Below are 14,997 nucleotides of genomic sequence, written 5' to 3'. Positions count from 1 at the left end.
GTTCCTGAGTGTTTGTAGCTGATATGTCTATTGGAGTCGCATTTGTTGCGAGCATGTACCACTATTAATGTAATTATTTTGACGCGGTCAGATTTTGGCGCATTATCACTCTTAAGCAAATTAACGCGTTATATTTTTTTTTTATGTCTTTGGAACTAGGTCGACGTCATAGATAAATGGACCTTGATGCTGACGTCACAATTGGTCGTCTGTTTCTCATTTATTCGGAAGACTTTAATCGACCTTGCCTGAAGGTAAAGATGACAGTGAAATGTGATATGTGAAATGAAGACATTGCAATATCTCAGATAAGTAATTCCGTCAAAGTTCGAGAAAATCGCATCTTCTCGACAGATTTATTGGTAATCACAGGTTTGGTTGTTAATTTTATATGGATAACGTACTCCTCGTAATCGTCCCTGTGTGTAAAATCAAACCCATTACATAGCATACAGGATGCATCATTCGAATTGACCAAGATTTACATGTTAGGTTTTGTAGACAAAGCAGAAGACGCTTACCGGGGCACCTGGATTTTTCCCTTCATTTGTACTTTTTCAAGAGTTTCTTGAATCTGTAAATTTTTTTGTTCATATTTTGCCCTTGTTTTATCGACTTTGCGTTTGAATTTAAATTATGTGATTTCGTCGGTAATTTGGTTGCATGGTACGCAAAATGTCTGAATGCAAAACAATGATTGAAAATGATTAAAAGTCTCCTTTTTCTCACATTTATTATGCAATGATCACAAAAACGATTAACAATACGGTTTCGAGAACGAACTGTTGAAACACACCGAACAAGAAATGCTAATATCAGCATATATGTGACTGTTTGATACGGAATGTATGATTTTCAGGGATTAAAGGTTTAGCATCGAGCCAGTATCAGCAATACAAAAAACAGATACAGACAGTCATTATGATACGGTTTTTTATAAGGGAAGAAAAAGGCGTCAACCATTCAAATGAAACATTTATGTACTATTAAGCTAACGGTAAAGATAGGAACACAGCGAAGTACGTGTTTTAAATGATCTTGAACCTGCCGTCAAACATTTGTCTTGGGTAAAAACGGTGTTATTTATGGACGGGAGAACGCCATGATAATGAAACTGAAATTACACGCCTCAGAATCACAGAGTGCCAACAGCAAATATCTTTCTGTATATGCCATTTCCCCTTTCAGCCGTCCCTGAGGCTCGCCGTCCGCTGTTATGTACACGTACGTTGCACGAGCAGAGAACAGCATCTGTAGCATTTATAGATGTTTATCAATTTGCTGACAGCAGGACAGAAAACATACATAGTCAGACCTTCATTTTAATGTAGAGATTCTCTATCACGTGTGCAGGTGAAAGATTTAATCATAACATAGATAAGAATATATCTACGTATCATTATATACCAGCGATATAACTCGATTGTGAAAGTTTAACAAGCTCAGGTGCCTGTTGTATCATCACTGAATCTGATTGGTCAACCTCGCTCTGGGCTGCAGATTTAAAATCCAATATTTCATTTGTGTATTCTATATACCTAAGTTCATACTCTGTGTTGGTCATTCCATCAAACATCGGCCGGCTGTATATACCTACTAACTGAAATCTGTCATCCGACTTTCGGAGCGCTTGATAGCGTTTTACATTGTAAAGTATTTTTGGGTGATTTTCGAAAAGAAAGTTAAGAAAATGGCCAAACCTGATCTACCAAGGGGTTACCTGGGAGCCCAACCCAAGTTCGGAGAATTTGGACTAAGCACCCACAGCCACAAGGATCCGGATGTTATGCTGACTGGAAATGAGGTAAGCCTCTGTATGATTTTTAAGTAGTCAATTTGACCGAGCGACGGTGAAACATCTTTATAGTGACCTAGTCGTCGATAGGACCGGGCGATAATGAAACCTTTTTATAGTGACCTAGTGGTCGATAGGACCGGGCGATAATACCTTTTTATAGTGACCTAGTGGTCGATAGGACCGGGCGATAATGATACCTTTTTATAGTGACCTAGTGGTCAATTGGACCGGGCAATAATGATACCTCTTTATAGTGACCAAGACGTTAATAGGACCGAGTGATAATGATACCTTTTTAGAGTGACCTAGTGGTCAATTGGACCGGGCGATAATGATACCTCTTTATAGTCACATAGTCGTCGATAGGACCGTGCAATGATATTATCTCTTTATAGCCGTCGATAACCCCGCGCGATAGCGATACCTCTTTATAGAGACCAAGTCGTCGACAGCACGTAGAACATAAAGAAAAACCCTTTCGGTGAACTATTATTATTCAGTATTGCTACACTAATTCATGTAACACTAACACTATCTAACACTGAGATACTAAGTTATCTCCCCTTACGGGTATCATAATACCCTGTAGGATATGGTTATTTGCTATCAGATGTACATGGACATTCTGGAAAGTTATTTTGCATGATTCTGTCATTTCTGCGTATGTTCTGTAGCTTTTTACGATTGAGTTATAGATACCACGATAGTGGTTTTAAAGTATATTAGTATAATCGTATTTCTGACTTCCATTTTAATATAAATGTTATAGTCAAACGAGTGCATACACACAGACTTTATGGCAGGTTACGCTGAACTAGAATGATAAAGCTGCAGTTTCCACAAGATTTTCTAATTAACTTATCATGAAAAGAGTATAAAACTTCCCTCATAAACAGTAACTAATTTTCATTCCGTATCATTTTATCACCAGCCAATCCCACGACTATTTTATATTAAATTATCGTCATATCCACCAATCTGGAGTTTGTAGTTATATAAATATGTTACATATATTTCTTTTAATGTTATACTTTTGCACTATGAACATCCACACATCATTTATGAATACTTGTTGAAGGTTGCGTAAAGATACGAAAAGGACCAAAAGATACAGACCCTTTGTCATTTAATAGATAAATTACCATTGCCAATCTTTCATTTAATTATCATGCTATTAGCATACGTATCCCAGCCATCATTCAGCTGAAAACTCTTAAGATGTCTACATATCAGACTTGATAAAAGATGACTAAAGATTAAAGAAATAACCATACTTATATATAACTGCAGAATGTGTCTGTTTTGCGTTTCTTCCGTGCGTGGTACTATTTATAGTAATAACACATCATAATGTGTAATGAAACAATCACATGTATACGCGTGGTGTGTAGCTGACATTGCCGATTTTTATCTTGTTTTCAACAATGAAAAGGTGCCAACGTTCCGGGGCAGCGAGCGCCACGAGTGCATTTAATAACTATAGCAACTTTCATACAAATTGTAACTTATACACCTATACGGTCATTCGTGTTACTGCTACAAACTACACACAGCCAGGTTACCGCTATCATTGTTGCTGCTACAAACTAAGGTAAATTTAGAAAATAAACATAACCACGTTATCACTACAAATTAAACATAACCACGTTACCGGTGATAATTTAACATAACAACGTTACCGCTACAAACTAACTTAACCACACTACCCGTACAAACTAAGTATAACCACATGACCGCTACAAACTCAATAAAACCACCTGACCGCTTTAAACTAAATATAACCTCGTTACCTCTACACACTACATATATCCTCATTACCCCTAAAAACTAAGTATAACCACGTAACCGCTTCAAACTTAATATAACCTCGTTACCTCTACACACTACATATATCCTCATTACCCCTAAAAACTAAGTATAACCACGTAACCGCTTCAAACTAAATATAACCTCGTTACCTCTACACACTACATATATCCTCATTACCCCTAAAAACTAAGTATAACCACGTTACCGCTTCAAACTAAATATAACCTCGTTACCTCTACACACTACATATATCCTCATTACCCCTAAAAACTAAGTATAACCACGTTACCGCTTCAAACTAAATATAACCTCGTTACCTCTACACACTACATATATCCTCATTACCCCTAAAAACTAAGTATAACCACGTTACCGCTTCAAACTTAATATAACAAGCAATCGCTACAAACATTGCTACATTTTTCTGTCGTGTAACAATATTCAAATATCCCTCGATATTTCGACGAATATATTCAGGATAAACTTCTGTTGGATTAATATGTTGTAGTCTAAGGTTGTGTTGGCATTCCGTTCTTGCTATGCAGATACATATACTGAGCTTCGAAAAACAAAAATTGTTTTCACCATTCGGTATAGTGTTTCCGAAAAAAATGTGCCAAAGTAGATCTTCTGTATATGATCGCTGTTTAATGTTCTGTAAAAATACGCCAGATTCTTTCATTTGAGAGATACCTGCCAACTGAATGGATACGATAGCATAGACAGACGAATAACTGAAAAGGTTAACTCTATAAACATTGTACAGCCAATCTTTCTTCAATTTATACATTAGAACTTCACTTTTTCTGTCCAACGCAAATTTGTATTTGTAGTAAACTCAACTGAGAAAACTGCTCTGAGTCGTTTGGTATTTGTGTCCGTAAAAAATCTTATTTTTTAAAACAAATTACTGGACTAGTGATGTGTCTTTAACAGAAAACCATATTGCTGTCAGGAATACACACGGATAGCGGAAGTCTGTAGGTGGCGCCGTTAATGGTGCAGCGCATGTTTCAGGAAGTAACGTAAACTGTTGTTTGCATGGTAGACCACTTTGGGGAAACACAATGTGTCCGTTCCTGGTGAGGGTTTACTCTGCCGGAAAATTGCATAGCCAGTCTCTTCTCGTTGCTTTCCCAAACACGGGGAATGTATTTACGTGTGTGAAGCTATATATAAAACAAAATTTCCGATTTGAATAACGTTGTTCATTTGAATTCTGTTGGTTGCAGAATCCTTCCTTGTATATATTAAGTTGACAAGTATATTCAAAGTATATTTAATAACTGTATAAAATTTCATGTTCAACAATTTCTTGCCACTGTATGCTTTCCACGCGGAACAATATAAATGCTTCTTTTTGTATAGATCAATTTAACCATTTGCCAGTCAAACTTTTAATGTTAATTCCGTAATTTTACACGAATGTATATTATTTGCATTTACGGAAAAGATTCTGTAAACTATAAGAACTTGTTTCTCGTCCACTGAAGCAATGTTACATGTTTAAATCAAACCACGTTACTTGGCGACCTTGAGTTATCTGAAGTAGTTCCACGTGCCATTTATAGATGGAATGTAGCATCTCATAAGAAACTCTCTGAGAAAAACAGACACCTTGTAAACATGTCTTCAAATGTTTACTTGTTCTGCCAAGAAATGAGCTGTTTCCTAATTGCTTTGTATAAACGGATTACGGCGATCACCGCCTGCTGCCGATCCTCTCCATCATTTTATTGTCTATAATTAATTTGAGATGCACTCGGTTATTGCCGAAACTTACTGTATAGCTACGGAGCTGTTGGCTTACGGAAGAGCTCACAGTCGGGGTAAAAACACGTGCAGCATTTGACATTGACAGTTACTCGGAATTCCTCGTATGCGTTCCATATGAGTTCTAATTGTGAAAAAAATATCTAGATTTCCCAAAGAATGGACTTATTATGAGTTATATATTTCTCATTGAATCTTTAAGTATGATGATCGCATGTCCTTGTATAAAGTTGTCAGGCAGAAGTGAAATTGGTTGTAAAAAATAACTCGCTTTAGTTTACTCATCCTAATGACAAACTATTCAGAAGGGGACTCCATTCAAACGGCTGTTCAATTCAAACGAACGAAAAATCGGACATAAAAAGCTTATTTTGGATTAACATTAAGGTATATTTACCCGCAATCTATGATAGAGGAGTATTATACGATCAGGTGTATGGACCATTCACTGCTAGTTTTGAAATTAGTTTTTTTACGTGCTAAAACAAGGTTATGCAGAGAAAACTGAACCAAGACTTACGACAGCCCAATCACACGTGTATGCTTTATTGGTAACTCGGATTATCAGTTTCAGCCAGACTTAATATAAGGTGATTATATGAGACCATTTAGAAGAAAGATAGTGTATCAAGGTCACAAGTGATTAGACGATCTTTAACTGATGTTTGCTAGTGGCTTCGTTTCAAGAACCTTTTTGGTATTTTCGCCAGATTGCACAGCGTAACACACCGGCTTTTACCGATCGAGGATGAAAAAGTAAGAACTTTCATCTCTGACCACTTGGATTTTCAACAGTGACCTTCGTGCGCCCCCATGCTTTTTAAGTCATTGTTTCAGAATTATTTAACATGCTTAAATCTGCAATTTTATATAGTTTTCCATCATACTATCAACTTCAATACTATTAATAAATTTAACCTGTTCACACCCCGTAATATAATTGTTATCTCCCCATGAAGGTTCCCGTTTATTTAGATTACAAACAAATATCCTGTGTGTTATATATAAGAAAATCTGTAGGATATGACACTTGCTCCCCTGTAGTTTGTAGTTCCTCCCTTATGAAATACGGTTTCAAATTCTAGATAAAACTGTCTCAAAATTTATTTCGCTTTTATATGAGATAATACTAGCTTTGTTGTATTGCTGTACAAGTTATCTATGACGTCACAGTTTCTGTCTGTTTGAGATTTCGAATCTTCTATTAAATCCGTGTCTTAAAACACGTGTATATGCCATTTTCCTCGGCCCTGATGCATGTTTGTGTGTGTGGTGTGGAAGGGTATGACGAGTCTTATCTCATTTATTTGACTTTAATCTGCGTTTTATCAAAGCTATGATAATTGAATGGAATTCTATGGCGGTTTTGTATCTTGTTCTACCTACAGTGTTAGCATTGTGTAAGTTTCAAATCATCCGAAGATGTCGATAGACACTCGAATTCGACAAGGACGTGAAATAAGACATTTTAAAGCTAAAAACAACATCCACAAAAATTTAAACGGTGATAATTTTTTTCTGAAATCAGCATCTTGTTTTCAGTTTCCAATATATATCCTAACCAGACACGCTAAGTTCTCCCTAAGGGAAATAAACATTAGTTAAAACTAAATCTAAAAAGAACCTTGGTGTTTGTTTTATGATTTTGGTATCATTTCAACATAGACCCACATAAAAGAATGAAATGAAAAGTGCCTACCATGACTCATGCCATCGAATCATGTTTCCCAAGCGATCCCCAAACAAGGTATGCGGCTTGTGACCAAGTAGACATATACAAAACGGCATCCCCAGACACAATCGCTGCATTTTAGAATATTTTATGTCGTTGGTGCAATAATATTGAAGGCATTTATTGCATTTTGATAGCACACAATGTCCCTCCTCTCCCTAACACAACCCCCACCCCCCACTCCTCCCATGCAACCGGACAACCTTTCGTATTTTTTATTCTGCTGACTACAGAATATTGAAGGCAACAAGCGCGCTCTTGGTTCCATGGTTTTCAAATTTGATCTTAACCCAAGTTTCCTCTAGCCATCGTACAAGACATTACACATTTTAAAGAATACATGCCTGAATGCACAATTAAATGAACCATGATATAAAGACGATTCTATAAGTTTCTTAGATATAACCTTAGGAAGTTAAATTACACTAGAGATAGTTCAATATATCTTCCATTTCACGTAATTATGTCTTTGGTGTCTTTTGTGATCTATTTTTAGAAATGTATGTTACTATATATTTGTGTGGACAAAACTTTAAAGGAAATCTCGTTAAAAAAGCAAACAACGTCATGACGCACGTGATCAAACGAGAATACGACGTCAGGTACCCTCTATCCAACCTTTACAAAGAGACGTCCTTTATGTTAGCACACATCGGCTTTACCTTATCAGGGCGGAACGTCAAAGTAAACTTGTGTATTCAATCTGTAAAATTAATCGGGCCAAATTTCACATATGAATCATCGGTTTCGACTTAAATTAAAGCGTTAGATGTAAAACCGATCGATCCTGTCTCCCTTATCACAGTGGTCGATATCAGTGTTTATCTTGTGGTCAGTGCTGTTAGTAGACACAACCCTCACGCTCAGATAAGTAGTGTATACTAGACGGGTGTTTGACCCCGTGTGTGGTCAGTCATATTCTATGGAATTTCAGAAATGCCATTAAGGATATCCTTCAGAGGACTGTACAGTTTCCTGTCATCATTTATATTCTGTTTGTTGTTGTGACGGAGGTAGTCGCAATGCATTCTGGTAGTGTTGAGCACGACAAATCACCATCGCTAAAGATGACATGTACACGTTTGAATAAATTCGGCAAAATCAAACATTTGAACAAAACGATCACATAAAGAACATAATCAATCGTACTTTTATAAATTTTGTAACGTTTTTATTTCTATAACTTTCATTTTGTGAAAATGGCGCTGCAACCCGATCTTAATTAAATGCCTTTATTATTTTGAGACAAAATACACAAACAAATCAAAGCAACATATCGAGAGGAAAATTATTTGTAACTTTTTAAGACAAAACAAGAATTATAGCTTATCAGCAGACGATGAGAACCAATGACAGTGCTAAGTCTGTTCGTGTGTGTAAAACGCTCGTAAAAGTTTTATAAACACCCAGACAGGTGTAATAAATTACAAAAATGTACATTAGGGAAAGCTGATAGGGAGATAAAGCACGCCCAGGGGCTTTGGGTCCTGCTACTGATGGGTTTTTTTTCTTATACATGTTTTTGTTTTCAGAAGTTCGGATTAAGCCCATGAGATAAAAAAAATGTGTATATATCTTTATTCGTGATATGACTCTACTTCAGTGTTTTAAAACTTCAACGTTTTGATAATTTCGAAAATCATTTTGAATTTAAAAAAAAAACACATATCTAATGACGGGACATGCATTCAGTTTGTAAGTGCGAGTGAGTTAAAGTGCGATTTATCACCATTTTCAGCGTTAGTTCACGGCCATGCAGATTGTTTGGATATGCTTGTGTGTTTGCACGTCCATTACACGTCCTAAACACAAACGATAAGAAGTGCCGCGGTGTCGTTGGTACGATCACGTTGGGAGGTATTTGGTACGAATCAAACGGCTGTATTGCCTAATGTGTTTTGTGCCTTTGTGGTTTATTCAAAATTAATTTATCAAAGATTGTATTTAATATATACATTTACCTGCGTGAGTCGTATGTTCGCGATCCTATTTAGATATCCTGTTTCTCTCTGAACTGAGTTGGATTCATTAGCACTCATACAGACACACAATTAAGGGCTAAGTGGATAAGCACCATGTTCAATCTTAAAACAGTCAAACACCTTTAAACAGGCAATTCAAATACAAAGTTTATCTCCTGGAATCAGTTATAAGAGCTCGCTCGTTTTGAGAGATTTTATCTCTGAAGAAAAGAAAACAAGGATATTATACACAGCAGGTAAATTACTGTTGCGTGTAGTATCCTGACATCTATACACAGCGGGTAAATTACTATTAAATATAGTATTCTGACATCCAACATTTTCGTTTCCAATAAATAAATAAACAATCAATTTTAAAGCAGTGTTTCTGATGTCAATTAATGACGTAAATGTATTTCTATTCTTCTATTTTCAAATCATCGCTCGATCAGGAATCGAACCCTGGTCACTTTGGTGGAATGACTTTTGCACTGTGCTTCTTTACCATATTTTAATTGTGATGATTTCTAGTCTGTGTACAAGTACAAATAATTAGTTGACAGGTTCCTAATTACTTTCTCTTTTGTAAAACCTGCAAACTGACCGAAATCATGATGATTATTTCCTTTTGAGTTTACCTGCCTCTATTCTACGCACGATTCTTGGTGTTGGAACGGACTCGTCTCTCATTTAAGCGACCAAGGTTCAATTCCCCAAATGAACGTGGAATAGTATTTAATTACTTGTCCGGCCACGTGGATTTTGACTGGAGTTTCCGGTCTCTTCCCACAGCTAGAACCCTCACGCGCTTCCATTCGTACAAATAAGAGTGATCAATATAAGCCAACTGCTTGTTTCTTGCTATTGTTGTGAAATATATAAAGTTTATGTTTTACAATCTTAATTACAAAAGATGTTTATCATAGAATATCTGTGATCCGATTTTTTCGGTATGTATGTGAAATGACATCAATGTTGTTACTTCCGTTATTCTTATCTCGCTCACAAAAAGGAACTGTCTGCCGTTAGAAATGTTGACAGTGATAAATATGTTCTTGGCAGCACATCTTTGTTGGCGGAACATGCCGGTTGTCGGGTGGAGGTGATAAACAGGGGAGGGATGGGAGAAGGAGAGTGGAAATGAGGAGAGGGATGGAACTAGATGAAGACGAATGAGCAGTAGCGTGATAGAGATAATGTGTATATATTGTAAGAGAGAATGAAACAGGCCAAAATAAGACGGAGGTGTGAAGCTGATCTTATTTGTAAGATGTCTGCCGACTTCAAATGGCACATATAACTCATATATAATTGCATGATTTCACTGCTCAACAGGAATTTATTTGTAAACCTAAACAAGCTGTAAAATTGTCGTTTGTTTGAATACCAAGGTTTTGTTTCGTTTTGTTAGTAGTATCTTATAGCTTTATGAGCTAAAATCGGAGTAAAGTATCTACAGTTGTATATCTAGTGAATATGTCGGTGCCAAAATGGCAATGTAATTTCTGCCAAGAAGAAACGAAGTATTGTACAAAATGTAAACAAATGAATATCACTACTCAATACTAATCCTATTTCAGATACAATAAATGCCAAAATGTTTAACTTAAGTTTTACCATACAGCTGTTACGGTTCATCTAAGATTTGGCAATACTGCTATGGGCCCGATGTGTAAAACTTGTCACTGCTAACTGGATTTTAGAGGCTTTAAGATTAAAGTACTTTTATTTTATATTTATTTCTATTAACTACAAAATTGAGAATATAAATCAATCTTTCAATATTGCAACCTTTTACACTCTATTCTTTGGTGTAAAAATGTTCTACTTATTTTTGTTTTGGTAGGTTGAAATCCAGTTTAAGATGGACCGGCTTGTGAAAGTGACCGGAAATCTTATCCAGGTGGCCACCCTCAAGGAACACACAGAGAACATCTTCACGCAGACACAAGGGGAAATTGTCAGCTTCCTGGTCCAAATACCGGAACCCGGATTCTACAAGCTTCAAATTTACGCCCTTCCGGTTACTGACGAGAGCAAAACTCTTCCCGGAGTTTTTAATTACCTGCTTAATTGCCCCTGTATCTCAAAGGCCGTCCATCCATACCCGAAACAGTACGCTCAGTGGAAAGAAGGCTGCTATATTTATGAACCATTAGTAGTTTCAAAAGACGCTTTAAATTCTGGAGTAAGCTTCCGGGTGGTTGTTCCGAATGCCAAAGCAGTGGCGGCTGTCGTCAACGAAGAGTGGACACAGCTTGAGTGCAAGGGAGGCAATCTGTGGGAGGGAAAGGTCAAAGGTTGCGCGGACAAGATGACCTTGAATGCAAACTTCGGAGGAGAAGAATCGAAATATTCTACATTACTGGAATATAGCATGTAGATTTCAATACCTTAAAGTACAATCAATAATCAATTTAGAATCGGTATATCTAAAAGTAGACTGTTTCCGAAAGTGGACACATCCTAGTGGTTTGCGTAGACTGGCGAGATTAAACTAACTGAAAACATCTGACCTCTTATGTCGAGTATAATTTCGTCAATGAAATACAAAGAAATTAATAGTTTGAAGAGATATGCGTGTGGTTACTGTAATGCATCTTGGCGCTTTGCACTGCGTGACGTCATTGGAATTTGAATTCGCGCCCAGACGAAAACTCTCTTTACTTACAAATAACAGCACGCGAAAAATCTGATTTTTCTATTAAATATCTATTTAAAGAATATGAGTATGATTTTCTTTTTTTACACCTATCCAATGAAGATACGGATGAGTTCATACTTACCTTCGACTTTTTATTAAGAGAGGCCACGACAGCCCTCACCAAATAAAGCACCATCGCACCATACCCAAGTATGTTGCTCGTGTTTGTCACGATGCTGAGATCACTGTCCGATCTGTACCGTCATGGTTGTGTTCCTGAGCAAGAAACGTTTAAATACACATTCTACGTACTCTACAGAGATAACATTGGGCCTCCCTTATAGTGTTCATTTAGGTAGCCATCAACTACTAGTAGAAAACCTCGTCTGAAAATGATATTAGCTGATACAACCAACAAAACAAACGTCTTTTAAAATCTACACATGTCCATCAAAAACCACGGTTTACACTACACCTCCCTGTCTAAGAAAAAAAGTGTTGTATATATCATTGTACATATCTATACATGCTTTGGTCATAACGACCACAATCAATAAGTTTTAATCTTCAATATGTGTTCCATCCAAATCACAAATCAACAGCAGTTATCAGTGAAAGAAACGTTTGGGAAATTGCGTCACATATAAAAAGGGTAAGTGAGGGTATTGGTCAGGCATTGTGACTCGGTTTGACAGACAACCCTTCAAAAAAAGCTAAGACAGTCCGTCATGACTCGGTCAGATAGCCGTCATGGTCCGGACACTACAGTCAAACATGGCACGGACGGACGGTCATAGCCCGGCCTGGGCAGCCGTATAGCCCGCCGCGACCCGGTAAGACAACTCGTGAAACAGACATCCTACCACGGCCTGGAGAAGCAGCATGCGACGACTCGTCACGTTAGGATCATGCGCTTAACCACATATTAATCAAACAGCCAAACAATGTCCTAATTAACACTCCTACATGATCCTAAAACAGCAGACGGAACCAACAAGTGTAAATATTCTACATAAATTTTGTTTTGTTTATCCAAACAGATCTTGAGTGTTTACAACGCTGTGTTGATACAGAGTAATTTTCTCTCCTCCTTCTCTATAAATTGGACTAGTGGGAAAGTTTTATAGATGTGGAATAATTGTAAACTTGATTTACTTACCATTTATAACCGACTATTAAGATCACGTCTTTGAAGGTTCTATATAGCAAAGTGATTATTTAATCTAAGGAGGGTATAAATGTTTGAAAGTTTACCGCGTGTTGTAACACCTTGCCACACCCACTGTTATGGAAACGACTAAAGCGTAATAAAAACAAAACACGAAAAGGCATCAATTAAAAACATCAGAAATACAAAAGTACATTTAAAACTTGACACTCTCGTATATGTAACTAGAGTAAACAAAACCCCGAACAGAATTTATACGATTTTCATTCTTGATATAAAACTGCAAGATTTACACGAGGAAAAACTTAATGACGAAACATCAAGGATACACCGCAACACAGGTGTCGTTCAAAACACATAAATAACGTTGATGTATTTACAAGAGTCTCTCGACTGATAAGAGGTCAGCTCATTTTCAACAATCGGCGATTAAGCTGAATTCAGCCCAGAATAGTTCAGTCCTAAGTGGTTCGTAAGGCAACTTGTTGTACATGGAAGAACTAATCTGAGAGGTGAACGCTAAGGTCAGATTGGCGGCCAAATTGTTAATGAATAAATTACGAAGCCCCCATATCGCCCTCCAGTAAACATTTTCATATACTGCCTTTTTTATAATCCAACATATTAAATGAAATCAGAATCCATCCAATCCATTCGTAATTTAAAGAAAATGTGTGTTATGATTAAGTAAGACAATCGTATGACATCCCCGATATCCAAAAGATAATCCTTAGCTTACAACAGGTTACTAGGGGTCTGTTTGTGACCGTGACAGACCTGCAAATATTAATACAGGCATCGAAAGGCTTAATCGTGGCTCGTCAGAAAAGTAATAAGAATGCTTGGAACTATCGATATAGTTATTGTACACTTAATATTGCGGATGACACAAGTAACAACTCAAGGGTATGATATAAGGAATCTTACCTGTGATCTCTTTGACACAAATAAAAGGAATCATGCTGTAACGTAACGGTAACATCAGACTCGACATGAATGTAGCTATTTTTATTTTTCAGAAGAGATGTCAACCTGGTGTTTGGTATTTCTTTTACCAACTAATGAAACAGCTAACAGGCAGGGTGCAGAGAAGTTATAAACATGTACAGATCGAGACACAGACCTTTGTATTTCGAAAATGAACGAAATGATAAATGCATTTGGCTCTTACTGAAAGCATACGTCTCTGTAACAATTTACACATAATCAGAATACGCAAGTTGATCGTCCAGCACGTGTGAAAGCATGTGCATGCATGTTCGTTATGTCATATAAATACTCGCGTGAATCATACATTGTGATTCACACTACCACAAGCTGATAACCATACATGTGGGTACGATATTAAATAGCTCAACTTTAATGTTCACAGATATACATATTAGAGTATGTATGTACATCATACATGTATATCATCTGTGGCTGACAAGATAAGCTTAAAGTGTTATATCTACATATTGAAAATTTATGTGGAACCTTTTACTTTTATCAAAATTCAGAGAAATGTGATGTCACGTTATTATATTACTACAAATATAAATCATTTGACATCTTATTGGCCTTGTAATGGCCCTTTTAAAACAAAATAAAACGTAAAATGACAAGTGAATTCTGTTATTTAATCATTTAACATCCCCCGTCTTCAGTCCCTCCACCGCCTCCTCGTTTCAGTAGAACATTTGTAAGGCATAGCCAGTGATGTCCCCTCCAACATGACAGAGACTTGTTTCAGTAGAACATTCTTAATGCATAGCCGGTGATGTCCCCTCCGACACGACAAAGACTCGTTTCAGTAGAACATTCTTTAAGGCATAGCCGGTGATGTCACCTCCGACACGACAGACTCGTTTCAGTAGAACATTCTTAAGGCATAGCCGGTGATGTCACCTCCGACACGACAGACTCGTTTCAGTAGAACATTCTTTAAGGCATAGCCGGTGATGTCACCTCCGACACGACAGAGACTCCTTTCAATAGAACATTTGTAAGGCATAGCCAGTGATGTCCCCTCCGACATGACAGAGACTCGTTTCAATAGAACATTTGTAAGGCATAGCCGGTGATGTCCCCTCCGACACGACAGAGACTCCTTTCAATAGAACATTTGTAAGG

The 14,997-nt window shown here is 37.1% G+C and overlaps 1 protein-coding gene across 1 annotated transcript; it reads left to right on the top strand.

Moving 5' to 3' along the window:
* The first annotated feature begins 1,268 nt into the window (after positions 1–1,268).
* LOC132552852 (uncharacterized) lies at positions 1,269–11,797 on the top strand. Its single transcript, XM_060217042.1, has 2 exons — positions 1,269–1,804; positions 10,920–11,797. Exons 1-2 carry the CDS (start codon positions 1,691–1,693, stop codon positions 11,454–11,456), a joined length of 651 nt encoding a protein of 216 aa, XP_060073025.1. The 5' UTR covers positions 1,269–1,690; the 3' UTR covers positions 11,457–11,797.
* Positions 11,798–14,997: the final 3,200 nt, after the last annotated feature.

This window comes from Ylistrum balloti, unplaced genomic scaffold, assembly GCF_031769215.1.
Source record: "Ylistrum balloti isolate Yb309-2 unplaced genomic scaffold, AGI_CSIRO_Ybal_v1 Utg370282, whole genome shotgun sequence".
In the NCBI taxonomy this organism is placed as follows: domain Eukaryota; kingdom Metazoa; phylum Mollusca; class Bivalvia; order Pectinida; family Pectinidae; genus Ylistrum; species Ylistrum balloti.
This window is presented reverse-complemented; position numbering and strand designations above follow the sequence as displayed.